Source organism: Diabrotica undecimpunctata, chromosome 5 (assembly GCF_040954645.1).
Source record: "Diabrotica undecimpunctata isolate CICGRU chromosome 5, icDiaUnde3, whole genome shotgun sequence".
Taxonomy (NCBI): domain Eukaryota; kingdom Metazoa; phylum Arthropoda; class Insecta; order Coleoptera; family Chrysomelidae; genus Diabrotica; species Diabrotica undecimpunctata.
In genome coordinates, this window is record NC_092807.1 from 162,097,312 (window position 1) to 162,114,881 (window position 17,570).

The 17,570-nt window shown below is 34.6% G+C and overlaps 2 protein-coding genes across 3 annotated transcripts in view; one reads left to right on the top strand and one right to left on the bottom strand.

The window, feature by feature from the left end:
• ACC (acetyl-CoA carboxylase) overlaps positions 1 to 17,570 on the bottom strand; it is a 139,535-nt gene that overhangs the window by 101,027 nt on the left and 20,938 nt on the right. The window lies entirely within an intron of this gene.
• On the top strand, positions 1,659 to 13,259 carry LOC140440879 (uncharacterized). 2 transcript variants are annotated; one of them, XM_072531242.1, is made up of 5 exons: positions 1,659 to 1,926; positions 8,925 to 9,042; positions 11,514 to 11,732; positions 11,794 to 11,987; positions 12,959 to 13,259. In XM_072531242.1, exons 1-5 carry the CDS (start codon positions 1,904 to 1,906, stop codon positions 13,242 to 13,244), a joined length of 840 nt encoding a protein of 279 aa, XP_072387343.1. In that variant the 5' UTR covers positions 1,659 to 1,903; the 3' UTR covers positions 13,245 to 13,259. The 2 variants fall into 2 exon arrangements, with proteins under 2 accessions (XP_072387343.1, XP_072387344.1); XM_072531243.1 differs by lacking the exon at positions 1,659 to 1,926 and adding an exon at positions 2,012 to 2,137.

The window sequence follows — 17,570 nt, forward strand, 5'->3', positions numbered from 1 at the left end:
ATATATCCATCGACAGTTTCAATTTTTAATTCGTCCTTATCAGGATGTCCTGGAGCATTGTCTAACAAGAGGAGGGCTTTCACTGGCAGTTTCTTATAATGAACCTCACACAAGTAAGTGGTTTATCTTATTTTGTAAATTATACAATTTCACCATTTTGTTTGTAGCTTTCGTCTGAAGATGTGTCCGAATTCAAATTTCGACAGACCGAGCTCAAAAGTCAATGTGTTTTGGGAAAGACCAGATGGTAGAAGATCGACAGGAAGGCCTAGAAAAAGGTGGAAAGACGCAGTCAGGGAAGACCTGGAGAAGATGGAAGTAAGGCCATGGGAAATAATAACACAGGATCGGAATCAATGGAAGGCAATAGTAAACGCGGCAAAAACTCACGAATAGTTGTAAAAGCCAATGATGATGATGATGATGAGCTCAAAAGCTTCGCCATCACCGTGTTTGGCGGATCGATTCTCTACAATATTTATAGCAGCTTCATTTTAGTCAAAAAGCAGCAACTAATAAACAACACAAGTAGGTTCTAAAACCTTATTTTAAAAGTTATTATAGTTGTTCTTTTCTAGTTAATTTTCATAGTCCAAATCCCAAAGTCTAAACAAATGATCTTTGAATGATGTAAAGGTGTTTGCTCTCGCATTGGTCGCACAACGGATACATTATAAGCAGATAAGACCTTTATCGACATTTAAAAATATATGATCATTGTTTATAAACAAATATAATTGATTTTATGTTGAAAATTTTATGTAATAACGTATGTAATTAAATATATTGCGATAATATTTGCGGGATTCAGTTTACTTTATTTTTGCCCATTTCAACAATACCTTTAATTTTAATTCAGTGTACTTCTTCTTCTCCTTCTTTTGTTTCTATGGCTTTCACGTCATGGTGATACGCCAGCTCACCAGCAGGGTCGCCTGCTGGTGACCCCGATAAAGTCTGGCTCTAAACCAACTCGAGGCCACTTACTTGTGCCTGTTTATTTAATATAGGCATATAAGTTTATTTAATATAGAATATATAGTAATTGGTGAATTATAATTCATATAAATGAATTTTGTGTATAGGTCAAAACTCGGAATGATCCTTATCGGACATTCAAAAAATATATGATTTAGGTTCTCTATTAGGCCACATTCACAGTAAGGGTTGTCCACCAAATTCAGTTTGAAAAATGTTGACTTGTTAAACAATGACTGGTCCGCATTCTTATAATAGTTGTAATGTGTCTCCTATCTTTATATGAAAAGTTTTGAAACCATGTCTTATTAGGAAAAATATTTTGTACCTTGTAATACTGATACGATTTTTTGCTAATTAAAGTTTTCCAAGTGTTTTTAAATTTGTTTTTAATTTTATTCTTAATTATGGGTAACACGTCTTGAGAATCTAATTTCATATTTAAAGGAACATTAAGATCTCTCCCTATTTTGGCCAGTGTGTCAGCTTGTAGGTTGCCCGGTATATCGCAATGACCGGGTATCCATGAGATAAGTTTCAGTGTACTTCCATTTTTTATTTTCCAATTATCTCCTCGGTAACAAATATAACAGTTTGACAATCTAGACAAAACTTATGTCAAATTCTTCTTTTTTCATACTGACGCATGAGCCAAACATTTCCCCATTTGGCTATTTTCATTTGTAAGGCAACGGCTTTTACTGTTCAAGTACCCTTTACAAGCAAACAGTTTGTGACAGTAAAAATGTATTTTTGACAGCGCCATACAAACTCTCGCCAGAGTTTTTAACAACTTCATCTAAAATATAAAATCTTCCACAGCTAAGAAGAACAAATCGAGTGAAGAGCGGCTAAAGAAAACGAGTATAGTAATCCAGACGACCAAACTTTCAATAGTTTTAAAGAACGAACGCTTTTGGAGGTTATGAATGACAATGACGGGTTTCGGTATGTAATAAACTGTTCATGTAAAATTCATCTTAAAAACATTATCACTTAGATAAATTTTGACAAGAATTAAGTCATAATCGATGAATGATTTGATTTATTAATGCTGAATGAGATGATTGTTCCTTTTTTTTTTAATATAATATATTAAACTCCTAACCGGTCGATTGCTGTTATTGGTCGAATCTATCACAACAATCCAAAAAAACATGTAAGTTAAAATATATATCTAATAATAAGACATATACATATCTTCCTCGTAAGTGCCTTCTCTGTTGAGGTTGGTGATTAATATGGCAAATGTCTCTCTATTCTGGGCTTGATGAATTAATTCATTTCCTTTTGTGTGGGTCTAATCTCTGATGTTTCGTAGCCAAGATTTTTTCTTTCGTCCTATGCCCCTTTTATATTCAATCTTGCCTTCTAATATTACCTGGAGCTGCTCGAATTACCTATGGCGCAATATGTGTCCTAGATATGACGTCTTTCTAATTTTGATAGTATTGACCAGATGAGGGCGTGTGATTATTGCTCTCAGTACTTCTTTATTCGTAGTTCTGCTGGTCCAGCTTATTCTTAGCATTCGACGGTACATCCACATTTCAAATGAATTTAATTTGTTGACGTTATACTGTTTTAATGTCCAGGTCTCACAGCCATATAGTAATATAGACCACACATAACACTTAAGTGTTCCCAATCTTATTGAGACTGAACATGTACATAATATACATATTCTTCTTCTTCTTCTTCATGTGCCTTGTCCGTTCCGAACGTTGGCAATCAACATTCTGACTTTGTTTACGGCAGATCTGAATAGTTCAGCAGATGACAATCCGAACCATTGCCGCAAGTTTTGGAGCCACGAGTGTCTTCTCCTCCCTGGACCCCTTCTGCTGTCTATTTTCCCTTGAACGATCAGTTGTAGTACTCTATATTTATTATGTCTCATAACGTGACCCAAGTATTATAACTTTCTTTTCTTTATACTTATTCCTACCTCTCTCTCTTTACCTATTTGCCGTAGTACCTCTTCGTTGGTCACGTGCTCAGTCCAGGATATACGTAATATCTTATTCTTTTTCATCAATGTTGCGGTCATTGTCCACGCTTCCATTCCATATAACAAAACCGGGAATACATAACATTTCAGAAGTCGAATTTTGAGAGGTAGGGTGAGGCTTTTAGAGGTGAAAATTTGCTTCATGCTAGTGAACGATGCTCTTGCCTTTTCTACTCTTATACGTATTTCCTTCGCTTGATCCCAATTTGAGTTAACTGTTGTTCCCAAGTAGATGTAAGAATCCACGTGTTCAATTCTTTCATTGTCTAATATCAGTTGCTGTGGTGGTTGTTGGGTTTTGCTTACTAACATCCATTTGGTTTTTGTGATATTTAGTCTGAGTCCGTATTGTGCACTTGTTTTTTGTATCTTACTCATTAGGTAACTCAGTTCCTTCATGCTACTTGCTAGAATCACAGTGTCATCAGCATACCTTATGTTATTAATTATTTCTCCATTTATCTTTATGCCTTCTGTGCTTTTCTCCAGCGCTGTCTTAAATACTTCTTCTGAGTATATATTAAAGAGAAGAGGAGACAAGATACAGCCCTGTCGTACCCCTTTCTTGATCTCAATTTTATTGGTCAATGTAGATCCTACTTTCACTTTAGCTGTTTGGCCCCAATAGAGACTCGCTATTGTTCGAATGTCTCTGTAGTCGACTCCGATCTTATGGAGAGCTGCAATTATCTTTTCGTGCTTTACGTTATCGAATGCTTTTGCGTAGTCTATAAAGCATATGTACACGTCTTTGTTCATATCTCTGCAGCGCTGGATGAGTACCTGTAGACTAAAAAGTGCTTCTCTTGTCCCAAGGGAATTCCGAAACCCAAACTGTGAATCTCCAATGTTATCCTCGCATTTAATATACATATACATATGATAAATCATAAAACCTTCTCATTTGATTTAAAACTCTTTCCTTAAAGCATTCTTTCCCTAAACAGTCAGAAATCGCTGGACCAGCAGAAGAATCGCCTCGTGGCACGAATTGTAACAGTCTTTTTTTTTGTAATTTCTTCTTTCAAACATATTAACAATCTTATATAATATTCACTATTGATATTTTTTCCTTTCTTAGGATTATAGACAAAAAAAGTCGATTCCTACTTGTCCATCCCAAACTATGGGTCAAAATCTTGGCAGCTGATTGCGTCTTTATGTCTTAACTGTCGATTTGATTTCAGAGTGACGGGGTGAATCCATGTTTTATCTAATATCACATCAACGCAAAAATTATTAATAGCATATTGAGAAAAAACCAAAAAACTTACAATTTCATATATATATATATATATAATGATGTTGAATAACCTTTACTTGCTAAAATTCTTGTTTACTGCGCTCAAACGGAAACAATGTTCTGAATCGTCTTTGTTGTTTTTGGTACACTTTCAAGAAACAGTCAGACGAAAAATAAAGGCGCCACTGCCTTCCGATATCTTTAAAACTTCTGCTATCCCACTTCTACTATCGTTTTGCGAATAACCGCGAACATAACCGCGAACTAGACAAAACGATAAATGTATATACATAAAATACACAAGAAAATCATAAATGAAATGTATTGTGCGTACAGTACTATAAAAACAAATGAGCATTAAATCTGATATATTTTTCGTTAATTAATACTAATCGCAATTCATATCTAAATCGTCCTTATCCTTTGAATCATCTCCTATATTAATTATCACCGGTTCAGTATTATTCTGCAAATTGTCCACCGTAAACATTTTTTCTTCTACTTTCTTGACGCGGTTCACATAATTATGCCACTGCTCTTTAGACAAGCGTTGGTAAGCTTCTTTTATCAACCGTTCCACCGTTTTCTCTTTGAAATCGACGTTGTTTGAAGCTACATACCTTTTCACTCGACTTCACACTATCTCAATCGGGTTTTTGACATATTTTACTTTTTTTATAGTATTTTTAATGTTATTGTTTAGTTCGACAATATAACTCCCTTTTTATACATCAATGATTGAATCATGCTTTAGTTGAAACAATAATGATAGTCTTTTATACAACCGTAGGCTATTGTTGTATGCGCGTATATTCCAGTGCTATGATTCTTAAATCCGGTCTTGATGCGCCGCTCGCGGCAAACCGGCAACGTGGTCGGCCGTTTTCCTGTAAGAAATGCATAGCCAATCTTACCTGCACTGCATTCTCGCTGTGGCTTCTACTATAGACACGTCAGCACCAAGCTGGGTATCGAATTTTACTGAATATGAGAGCAATGAAATATACACCTATCGAACTACTAAAGGTGCGATCTGGCAGAACGTGGAGCGGCGTTCTTCATCGGCGAAGAGAAATAGAAAATACGCAACAGAAAAATATAAAAACGTGAACCACCCCAACGTGGAATACCATTTTTACCCTTAATATTTGTGGTTTGCGATCCCTGAGATAGGACAAAACTGTCTATTTATAGCCAGCGCGGTCAGTCCCCTCGTGTGTCGGTAAATTGACACGATTCAAAGGAAAGTGGCAGCTGATGTACAGCACGTACTTAACGCATCAAACCTTCCGACGTGACTATGGGGATAAGTATGGTCAATGTCGTGGAAATTTTACTATGGATTTGTCTAACGAAGTTGTAAATAAATATAAGGTTGAATGCTCGAATAAATGAACTTTGATCAGATAAAAGGCATATATCGAGCACAGTATAATTAAATCTTGCCCAAGTACTTTCGATCCCTACATCATCTTCAGGGGCATCTGAAATAAGCCAAGAAACGTTTTTTTATAACCAAAGAAATTGATTAACTTCGATAAAAACTCGAAGTTTTATGGTTGAAAAAAGGTTTTTATATGATTAACGTTTATAGACTTACTTCGTCAATTGTGGCCTATCCGGCAAGAACAAGATGTCATAAACATATAAATGTACATTACACTACACTACAAATGGACAAACAAACACTTTAAAATAATTTAAGGAAGGCTACATTACTTGAAGAAGCCGGAGACAGAATGGCTCCTGATCTAACGGAAATGTTGGGGTGACATGTGACAAATGACAACTTGGATGAGCAGTCACAATCATAGATATGTGATCTGCACCTTTTACAATTCTATGAAACTAAGTATTGACCAAAAGTCCAACTGACACTACTATAGGAGGTCACTGATGAAATATAAAATTATATAGAATATTTTTTAAGTAGATTGAATAATCCAGATCTCACACTCAAACATGTCTGTAATAATTAAGGTGTTAGTTTGAGAGCAACTGAAATAGACGAAAAGTAAGAATGCAAGAAGCGGACTAAACAATATGTTAAACAGTGGGTGGTTGACTACAATAAAATGGTCTACCAAGCACTATCTGTAATGTAGAAAGGAAGAGATCTGACTATGTAATTAAAATACTAATAATTGAAAATCAAAATGGAAAGCAAAGTATATAAATGGGGTGTAATCCAAGTAGTTCAGTTGAACCCACAGTCAATGGTATAACTATAAAATTACTATGGATGTGCTCAGTGCAGGAAGTCTAAACAGTTGAGCTGGGTCCCCTACGAGGTGAAGCTGTAATAAAGTTTTTAAAAATAGGTTTAAATTTAGTACAATTTAAATTAATTTGAGTATTAAGACAGTGAGAGTTTTCATTTGTTTCCCTTGTAATCTCCAAATCTTCCAATAAATCCAACTCCATATAGTTTTTCTTTCTACTAATGTCATGTAAGATAGATGAACCAGTGTTGATGTTAAAATTGTGTTTACTGGATAATAAGTGTTGACCAAAACTTGAAGAGTTTGGCCTTTTCAAATGTTCTGAAACTCTAGTGGATAACTTTCTAATGGTTCTACCTACATAAGAGGCATCACAATCATCACATTTTAATTTGTAAATACCACTTTTGTCAAGTGTGTTCATCCTATCTTTGGTGTTGATTAAGAAGGAACCTAAGGTGTTGTGTGACTTGAAGGAAATTTTGATGTTATCGATTGTAGAAGTAAAAAGTTTAGATATTTTATTGGAAATGCTGCTAATGTAGGTGAAGGAGAAATATCTGGTGTTATTTGAAGCAGTAGGTTGAAGAAAACATTGTGATGAATATGCAAGCTTTTCTGCAATTTTTAGTTTAGCTCTATTTAGAAGCTTATAGATAATGTTAGGATCATAACCATTATTGAAAGCAATTTGTTTAAGAGTATTAAGTTCTGAATTAAAATTATCATTAGAAAGTGGAAATTTGAGTAACCTATGAATGTAACTGTTGAAAGCAGCCATTTTATGTTGGGTTGGATGATTAGATGTATCATGTATAACATGATCTGTTTGGGTAGGTTTTCTGTAAATATTGTACTCTAAAGAATCTTTATTACGGGAAATAGTCATATCCAAGAAGTTCAACTTTTTATCAGATTCTGGTTCCAGAGTAAAAGAGATGTTGGGATGGAGGTTATTAAGATCATCCAGAATCTGTAAAGCATCATCTTGGGTTCCCTGTATGAGAGCTATACAATCATCAACATACCTTGACCAAAAAACTATTTTGTTGTTGTTGTTAACAAACTTCTGTTCTAAGCTGTCTAAGAAAATGTCAGCCAGAAAAGGTGATAGTGGAGATCCCATTGCTAAACCTGTTGGTTGTTTATATATTTTTTGATTGAATTGAAAGAAGTCCTGATCCAGACAGAATTTAAGGATAGTTAAGATAGCATCTTTGTCTTTTGCTGATATGTTGCAATTGTCTAGAAGATTGTGTACTAAAGGTAATGTTTCATCTCTTGGTACAGAAGTAAACAGATTGGAAACATCAAAAGAAACTAAATAAAAACCCTCTTCTATCCTAATGTTATTTAACCGTTCTATTAGATCTAAAGAATTTTTGATGGAGAACTTAGGTTTAAAATTAGTGATAGACTGAATTGTGTTGTAAATAAACTCTGATAAAATAGAAACTGGAGTGTTACAAAAACTTACTACAGGCCTTATGGGACAATTGTGTTTATGGATTTTAGGAAGTCCATATAACCTAGGTGTTATAGGATTAGATACAATTAACTTTCTGTTGTTATATTTAGTAATAGTATCATTAAACAATTTGACCATTGCTTTTGTTTTATTAATAAAGGTGTTAAGTGGATTTTTTTCCAAAACTACAAAACTGTTATCTGAAAGAAAAGATTCTACTTTCTCTATGTATTGAGTTTGTTCTAAGATTACAACACAATTACCCTTATCAGCCTTGCTGAGTACAAGAGAATCTCTATCAATTTTTTGTTTAATTGATTTTAGCAAATCCTTTTGTTTTTTAAAATTATGGTGATTTCTATGAAAATTGCGTTTGTACTTACATTGTTGTTGTTGAAGTAAGCTAATGCAAGAGTTTCACAACGAAGTTGTGTTGGAATTTTTTACATTGTATAAATTGTTCAACTTAATGAAATTTTTAACGGCCACACTAATGGACAAATCTAACCTAAACCCTCAATATCGAGGGGACACGCTCCATTGGGGTAGTTATTAAAAACTAAATATTTCGATTAATTTCGGTTAATATCGATTTTCTTTTTGCCATCGTGAACCAGTGAAGAGCGTCTTTCCACGAAATGTGACTGAATCTATAAGCCTTGATCTATCAAGCTAAAATCTTGCATTTTCTTAAACTATAACGTATAATTTGATTATAGCGTATAATTGACCCGCCTCATATCTATAAATCTAAAACCGGTTAAATTTTATAGAAGTTTTATTATTAGTATATCTACAGGTAAAAGTATTCAGATTAAATGAGATAAAAATATGGTAAAAGTATACTTTTAGGGCCAACGCCTGAGCTCGTTGCAGCCTTTTTAAATAGTAATTTTTTAAAATAATTACCATTAATCCGAATACTCTAGATTTTTGTTCCACTTCTTCTGTTCTTATAAATTGATACCATTTAATATTGATAAAACCATTTATTTAAAATAGGTACCCAAGAAATCCTTTATCCACCAATCACAACCATAAAGGAAATGACTTATCTTCGGAAAGAAAAAGGTCCCAGAGAGGTACAGACGTTATTAATTTTATCGATAGAAACATCAGGGTAAGTAACAATACGAATGCATTTCATTTAGTAATTACTACTATGTTAGACACAAAAAAAACCTAAACATTGACTTGAGATTCCCAGGCAGAAGTCAAATAATGGCGTCAAAACTAAGTAACTAGACGGTATAGAGCAAAGGTTCCCAAACTTTTTCTCTCTTAGACATCTTGTCATCTTTTTCAATTTTAGATAGACCACACTTTAAAAGATTTAAATTTTAACAGTAGTGACACATTTTTACACATTTAATTAAATTTAAATAAACATATAGTAACGTGTGCATGAAAAAACTAAGCAAAAAATAAATCCATTTAATGGGAGGCATGAACTTGATGGTTTAATGATACATTATCAACATTTGGCATTAATTTAGTTAGGTTTAATATTAACTCTCCTCGGTTAATGATGTTCAGTTTGTAACTTTTTTTTTGTTATGGCAACTGCGCTGAAGCCCCTTTCTACTAGGTATGAAGAAGAAAAAGCAATTAAAAACTTCCTCGCCTATGTTCTTCGTTAACGCTTATTCCAATCAATTTTTGTTGTGTTTTAATATCCGCTTCTTCAATGTCGCCAAATAACTTGATAATGACTGCCGTATTACCAGCGTCAAAATATCCTCAAATCTAGTTTCAAAATCTGAATAGACGGCATTCAAATGTTGGGAATAGATTCAAACATCGTCTTCCTGGTAGATTACCTGGAACAAATTGAAGAACTGGGAAAATTCGTACCGTCCAATGTTTTGCTTGATCAGATTAATTCTGGCAAGAAACGCTGAACTTTGTTTTTATCAAATTTAAACCTTGCAACTGCAAATTCGCCATATTAAATTTAGCAAACAAATCTGTCAAATAAGTAATGTCTGTTTTTCTCTTTAATAAATTTTCTTTCAAATTTTTATCTTTACTATCGAGAAACTCTAAGCAGTTTCAAATAGTGTAAAAAATCTTGTCAAGCATAAGCCTTTCAAAAGACAGCGTACATTAGTGTAAAGAAGTAATTGGTAGAAGTTATCGCCATCTTTAATTCAAATTTTTAGCAACTAAATGTTGTCTCTGATTGTATAAAGAAATTGTTTTAATGATATCAGATGCAGGTTTGTGTAAAACAGTTTTTAAAACTACTTCACTCGGTATCAAATTTTGTTTTTATACTGGTTCAATTGACAACGTAAAAATTTTACCCGTCTCTACTTTGCTAATACAGTTACTTATGGGCTCACACTAGCAATTCTTTATTATTTATAAAAGCGAAGCAAGCTAACCTACCTATTTTTAAATATCATGAGTCTCGTCTAACCGACAAGACGAATCCCCAAGCTGAGGGCTGAGTCTCAATAGATCGCAGGAAACTGCTCTACCAGGTACAACACCCTGCCAGGTACGTAAGTCGTCTACAGACAATTCCGAGTTCCAACATCGAAAATCTGGTCGTCTAAAGATCTGGTCTACTGGCAAGGATCGATCCCACCGTAAACCGATAATCTAGCTAACTACGATTGCCTAGTAAAGTCACCTCGTTTTGAGCCTTTCAGCTCTCGGAACTCCAAGAGATATCGTTGCCACCTTTGACTAGAAAGGATACGACCTTATATGCGTTCAGGCATAATCCCACGGATGGTAGCTTCGCACCATTAACCGCTCGAGTAAGTGCGTCAACCAAACGTCCTAATCTACGGTTCCTCTCATACTGAGCAGGATTACGATCTCAACGACGAGTCATCAGTAGGGTAAAACTAACCTGTCTCACGACGGTCTAAACCCAGCTCACGTTTCCTGTCTATGGGTGAACAATTCAACGCTTGGCGAATTCTGCTTCGCAATGATAGGAAGAGCAGACATTGAAGGATCAAAAAACGAGGTCGCTATAAAAGCTTGGCCGCCACAGGCCAGTTATCCCTGTGGTAACTTTTCTGACACCTCTTGCTGAAAACTCTTCAAGCCAAAAGGATCGATAGGCCGTGCTTTCGCAGTCCCTATGCATATTGAACATCAGCATCAAGCCAACTTTTGCCCTTTTGCCCTATGCAAGGTTTCTGTCCTCGCTGAGCTGGCCTTAGAACACCTGCGTTATTCTTTGACAGATGTACATGAATCAGGATGGAGGTTCCACACGAATGCTAGCCGGGTATCCAAAAGGCAAGCTTTATCGGAACCACGAAACCGACGAACGGCACAACGCAACGAAACGTCACTCCGTACCTAAAGAAACGATGAAACAACATCCTAATTAAATTGATAAAACTAGTTGACGATGATTGCCGTACTATTAGATCTTTCGAATAAAACGTAAAATATAGAATTATATAATTGGTAAAAAACTACAATGGCACAAGATAATAGCTGCGGAACCATATTGAAATTAGCATTTTTTTAAATACTCACAATGCTCATATTCACTCTCATGTTAAGAATATTCAAAAAACTTTTTTTTTATTGTAACCAGTCATTTTTTTTATTACTTCTTAGCGAGCTAGTAAAACCCAGAAAATTGAGTACGATCTTGAAGAACCAGATAATAATTGCTCTCGACGTGGGTCTAGAAAATCTAGTACGCCCAGTACAAAGTCCCCACCTCCGTCAAGAAATAGAAGGAGCACACCCATAGTTGAGGAAAATGTACCAAAGCCGACAGAAAACAATACAGTAATGAAAGATGTGACCCAAAAAGTATCAAATTCTCCACGAGTAAGCGAATGAATATCCGGTTACTCTCTACAGTCTTAATTTTTTCTACTTTTATTTTTAGGGCTCAAAAGGAAGTAACCATTTGCAAAGCAAGAATTTGTTCCAGAGGTATCTTAACGATGATTTTCCAGAAACTGAAAATAAATCCACTAAACCATCTGGCAAAGGGTATGGAAAGCATAATATCAAACTGACAACATGTAAGGCTTGTATGGAGAAATGGAAGGAGCCTTTACCTGCACCAAAAACTCCAAAGTAAGTAGTTACTACGTACAACTTTATATTCTAGAGTAACCCTTAAATTCTAATTTCCCTTGTATATAATCGCCTCATTCTTCGAAATACTCCCAGAACCCAATAGAATTCTCTCTGCGACGACGTTAGAACAGCTGTAGATCGAATCGTCGATCGAAAGCGTAGTATGTTCGAGCAGCGGCGTAGCAAGAGCTTGGCGTAACAATAGTAATACCATCTTTCATTAAATGTTCAAATTATCTTCTTCTTCTTCTTCAAGTGCCCTGTCCGTTGCGAACGTTGGCTATTAACATGGCAATTCTGATCTTATTTGCGGCGCTTCTGAATAGTTCGACCGATGTGAGCCCGAACCACTTCCTCAGATTTTGGAGCCACGTGTGTCTTCTCCTGCCTGGCCCTCGCTTACTGTCTATTTTTCCCTGGACAATCAATCGCAGTAGACGGTACTTATCGTGTCTCAATATGTGGCCTAGATATTCAAGCTTTCTTTGTTTAATTGTATTCACGATTTCTTTCTCCTTTCCGATTCTTTTGATTACCTCTGTGTTGGTGACATGTTCGGTCCAGGATATACGAAGAATGCGTCGGTACACCCACATTTCGAATGCTTCTAGTTTTTGTGTCCATATTTCTTTTATAAGCTGCTGTAATGTCATTATGGTATCGTGGCCACTTTCTTTATATAGTTCAGCTGGGAAATTATCTTTCCGGGTGATTTGTTGCTGGCTAGTTTTTAACTGCATGTTTAACTTCACGAATCGTTGGTGGTTCCTCTTCCCTCACGTCTGTTTCCCTTACCTCATCTCTTTCGACTTCCAGGGTTCCTCCTTCTTCCTCCTCTATCTTAAGTGCCTGGTTAAAGTATTCCACCCACCTATTCAATACATTTTTCCTTGTTGGATTTCCATCAAGTACCCACCATAAATAAATTAATGTGAATGATTGATGAGTGATATACTTTTCTTTTGAAGGGTGAAGAAGTCCAGCGTGGTACCCAATATAGAAGATGATCCGCTCAAAACTAACAGTAAGAACAGAGTGGACGTGCTCATCAATAAAGAACTCTACACACTGGACTCTTATAACAGAAGGTTCTCGTCGAAAAGCTGTGGCAGTAGATCGTCTACAAAAGACCGATCTAGTGATTCTAACGAAAACGCTAACCGTAATCCGGTGGTTTTGGCTAAAAAACAACAAGAGATTCGAGACAAGGAGGCGCAGAAGAAGTTAGAACGATTTTTAAAGGAACCAATTTAAAATATACAAATGAACTACAATATATATATATATATATATATATATATATATATATATATATATATATATATATATATATATATATAGTTTTTTATTTGTTCCTTACGCTACAGACAATTGACTCATAAATAAGCAGCAGTTTTTTGGGCGCCCCTTAAAGTGCGATTCCGACAACGACTGCAAATGGCAGACAGCAACTGCAGACGGTAGTTGCAGTTGCTGTCGTATTAAATTAATACACATTATAAATGGCAACACTACGCGCCGTCGACTTTCCACGAACCTCCGTTGCCCCGTCGCGAATAATTGGTCATTAAACAGTGGTTGCTTAAAGCAATAACAGCGTAGATTTTTAATTTATTTTTGTAAACGTGTCTCTTTATACGCCCGTAGAAAAATTCAAATAATAAAATGGTTTTATGGTGGTAATTTTGGACAACAGTGTGTAGATTTAGTTTCTGTGTTTTTTAAGGGGATGAATCTTTTGTTTCGTTAGTAGGGTGACACAATCCTTCCATTACGAGATATTGGCCGAAGGAAAACCAGAACAGAAGTGTTGTTTACCGAACTCAATGTCCTCAAAAAGTTAACGTCTGGACTGGCATTTTAAGAGACCACATAATAGGTCTATATTTTATTGAGAGCAACTTGAATAGTAGAGTATACCTCAATTTATTACAGACTCATGTTCTTTCCGCTATTCTCAATCTTCCTGATTGAATCATGATGTAAATCTGGAGAATGTTTGGTTCCATCAAGACGGCTGTTCAGTTCACAACGGTCGAATAATTAGGAAGTAACTAAACAATATTTTTCTGAATGGAGTTATCAGTGGAACAGGCGATATTAAGTGGCGATCTCCAGATCTTACACTCTTGGACTTCTTTTTTTGAGGACATTTAAAAAGCATCATCTAAACTCTTACATCTGTCCGTAGAAGTTTTTATGACAGATTGGGATACTGTTCAGCAGTAGAAGGTCAAATATTTGAATCATTTTTGTAGGGTATAAAGAATGATCGCAAGCGGAGTGTTTTTACTGAAGCGATGATTTGTTTAGTGAGTTGTAGAGATGTGTAGTTCACCATCGAAATAGTTCAAATGAACGATTCTTTCAACTGAACTAATTAAACTAGTTCATTAATTTTCATAGAACTAGTTCACTGCGAACGATTTGCATTATAAATTGTGTCTCAACTTTTAAAGAAGAAAATAATGAATTAATGAGATCATATATTTTCTATTTTGTGAATGGGATGGACTGACTAGTTTAAAAAAAGAAGTGTAGATTAGCCTCAGATAACAGATCATAATTCTTATGAACGTGACAATAACATAAGCAGTCTTATCTTAATATCATAATGGTTCGGATCTTATGCCCATGCATTGGCTTGAACGTTGACATGCTGTGTTGTTTCTCGTATAAGAGATATTATAATTTTGAAATAACAATTTTAAGTTGTGGTTAAAATGATTGATGCATCTACATAAAATATAATTTTATGTAAAAGTGAGAATGAAAATGTGTTATTTAATGTTCCTAGAAAATTCACTGATTTTTTTTTGTAAGGTTCTTTTAGAAATAACCTAATATAGATACCTATGAGTTTAAATATACATAAATATAAAAATAAATCATACGTGAACCATATTTATATTTAAAACGGTTAATAAAAAACAAATCTTAATAATTTTTTGCAAATAAAAAAAATGTTATTTGCAAAACATTTGAGAAATAAATTTAAAACATTTAAACCTAAACATATGATCAAAAGAAATGGTTCCGAACCCGAACTACTTGTACGGTAGTGAAAGAGTGAAAGAATGACTGAAATAATACTGAAAACCGCGCGGCCGGCGCCGAGCTTGTGTGATAATAAGACGAGACATCTGGCAACCAGTTATCTTGGGGTTGGATTTCGATTTCGGTCCTACAAATAGTTCTTTCGCGAACTAGTTCACTGAACTAGTTCATTTTTGTGAAATAGTTCTCTTGAACTAGTTCGTCTAAAAGAACTAATAAGCACACCTCTAGTGAGTTGTCCGCTGTCTAGCGAACAATTCTATACGAATCAGTCAAGGAGTGCGACAGGGTTGCGTCTTATCACCGCTATTATTTCATCTATATTCAGAGTTTAGATTCAGCGAAACATTACATGAGGTCCAAGGTGGAATCAATATCAACGGAACTATTATAAACAAGATCAGGTACTCTGATAGCAATAACAAGAACTGTAAAGTATAATAAATTCAATAGATCGTCATAGCGAAATGTTTGATTTAAAATGTCTAATTTTATGTACCATTCAGCACGGTGTCTTAAACCATATTGCAAAAATGACTAATCACTAATCTAAAATTTAAGGTTTGATATAGTTCCATTTAATTCTCCACTTTTTTTAATATGTGGCAACACCGCTTATTTATCACATGGCATGTTTAAATCAACCAATCAAAGATATCTACGACATCAAAGGATTATTACCCGTTCGAAGAACTCGTATAGCGAACGTGCAAATAAGTTCACGCTTGGTGTATTAAATTTTGCCGAGTATTTTAATAGAAATTTAGTGAATATACTAATTATCTAAAAGCAAAGTTCAAACACGTTTGAAATAATACACGAGTAACGATAATTAACACTGTACGAAGTGTAAGTTTTTAAACTAGAAATTGTAACACAAATTTTAACCATATTGAGGTGAAACCAGATTATTAAGGATTTATAGTGCTGGATATTTTAAATAATCAAAGAAATATTAAAAGGAGTAGAGTATTTATTTAACTACATAACAAATACAAATATTGTTTGTAGCAAGTCAAAAAAAATACATGGTATATAAAAAAGGAGTATAAAACGTAACTTAAAAATATCAGAAACAAGAACACATATTAAACGGAAAATGATTTATGGCAAAGTCACTGTAAGCAGTTCAGTGGATGTTCTGCAATAATGGCAGTGGATGTCATTTATTCTTCTGAGCAGTAAAAACAATGTTTCAGAAGATGATATTTTTTTTATAACTTTTTCGAAACTATTACAGCTTACCTATTTAATACCTTTTGGTAAAATATTGTAATAGTTATCATTAAGGCAATTTTTATCTGAAAGACATAATCTACAGCAGCGATTTGTTCGTAGGTAGTGCCAGTTTCGCGTATTGGACATTAGACTGCTTTATTAAATGGGCACATTTTCTGTGAATTTCAGTTAGAACTTGAAATATCAACAAAGTAGGTAGCGGCATAATTTTGAATTTGATGAGGAAAAGTCGGCAGTGTTCTAGATAACTAACCCCTGCTAAAATCCTGACAGCTTTCTTTTGCATTCTAAAAATTTGAAGCGCATTTGTTGAATTGCTCCATATGATTAATCCATAGTTTCGGTGAGAGTGGAATAAAGAAAAATATGTCATTTTTAATGTTTCAAAGTTAACAACCCTTGCTAGTTGGCGAATAACAATTAATGAACTTGATAGCTTTTTCTAAAGTTGTGAGATATGAGCCGACCAGTTCAGTCGATTATCTATGGTTATTCCCAATAGTTTAACAGTCTCTTTGTTATCTAGATCATTGTGTAAATTACTTGCAGATATAACCAAATTATGCGATTTATCAGAGTTAAGTTTTAGTTTGTTTGCAGCAAACCATGAGTTAGATTTAGTAGAAACTTCCTCATGAGACATTTTTAAATCATCATTATTTTTTCCTGAAATAACGTATGTCGTATCATCTGCGAATCGTATGGTTTTCTACGGAGATATGAATTTAGGCAAATCGTTGACATAAATAATAAACAAAAGAAGTCCTCAGACCGAACCTTGTGGGACTCCATGTTTTACACATAAAAAATCGGAGAGGTGACCTTTAGACATAACCGCCTGGTGTCTGCCACATAGATAAGAAGTTATAAGCTTAAGAGGGATACCTCTGATTCCATAGTAATTTAATTTGTGGAGCAAAATGCCGTGTGAAACGCAAACAAAAGCCTTCGACAAGTCGCAAAGAGAAATTGCTATGCGATTGCCGCATTCAAGCCCCTCAATCACCTCGCTTATAATATTAAATACTGCGTTCGTAGTAGAACGAGCACTTCTGAATCCATATTATTGTAAGTTGCTAAAGTAATTATTTAACTCAATAGGAATAAATTAATAATAAATAAATAAAAATTGATATAACATAACATAATACAAAATAAAATTGTTGTTTGATAACCTTTTCAATCATTTTCCCAAAAGTAGAAACAATGCTTATGGGTCTGTAATTGTTAGTTTTTGAGGAATCACCTTTTTGTAGATTGGTGGTACTTTTGAGTATTTTAGTA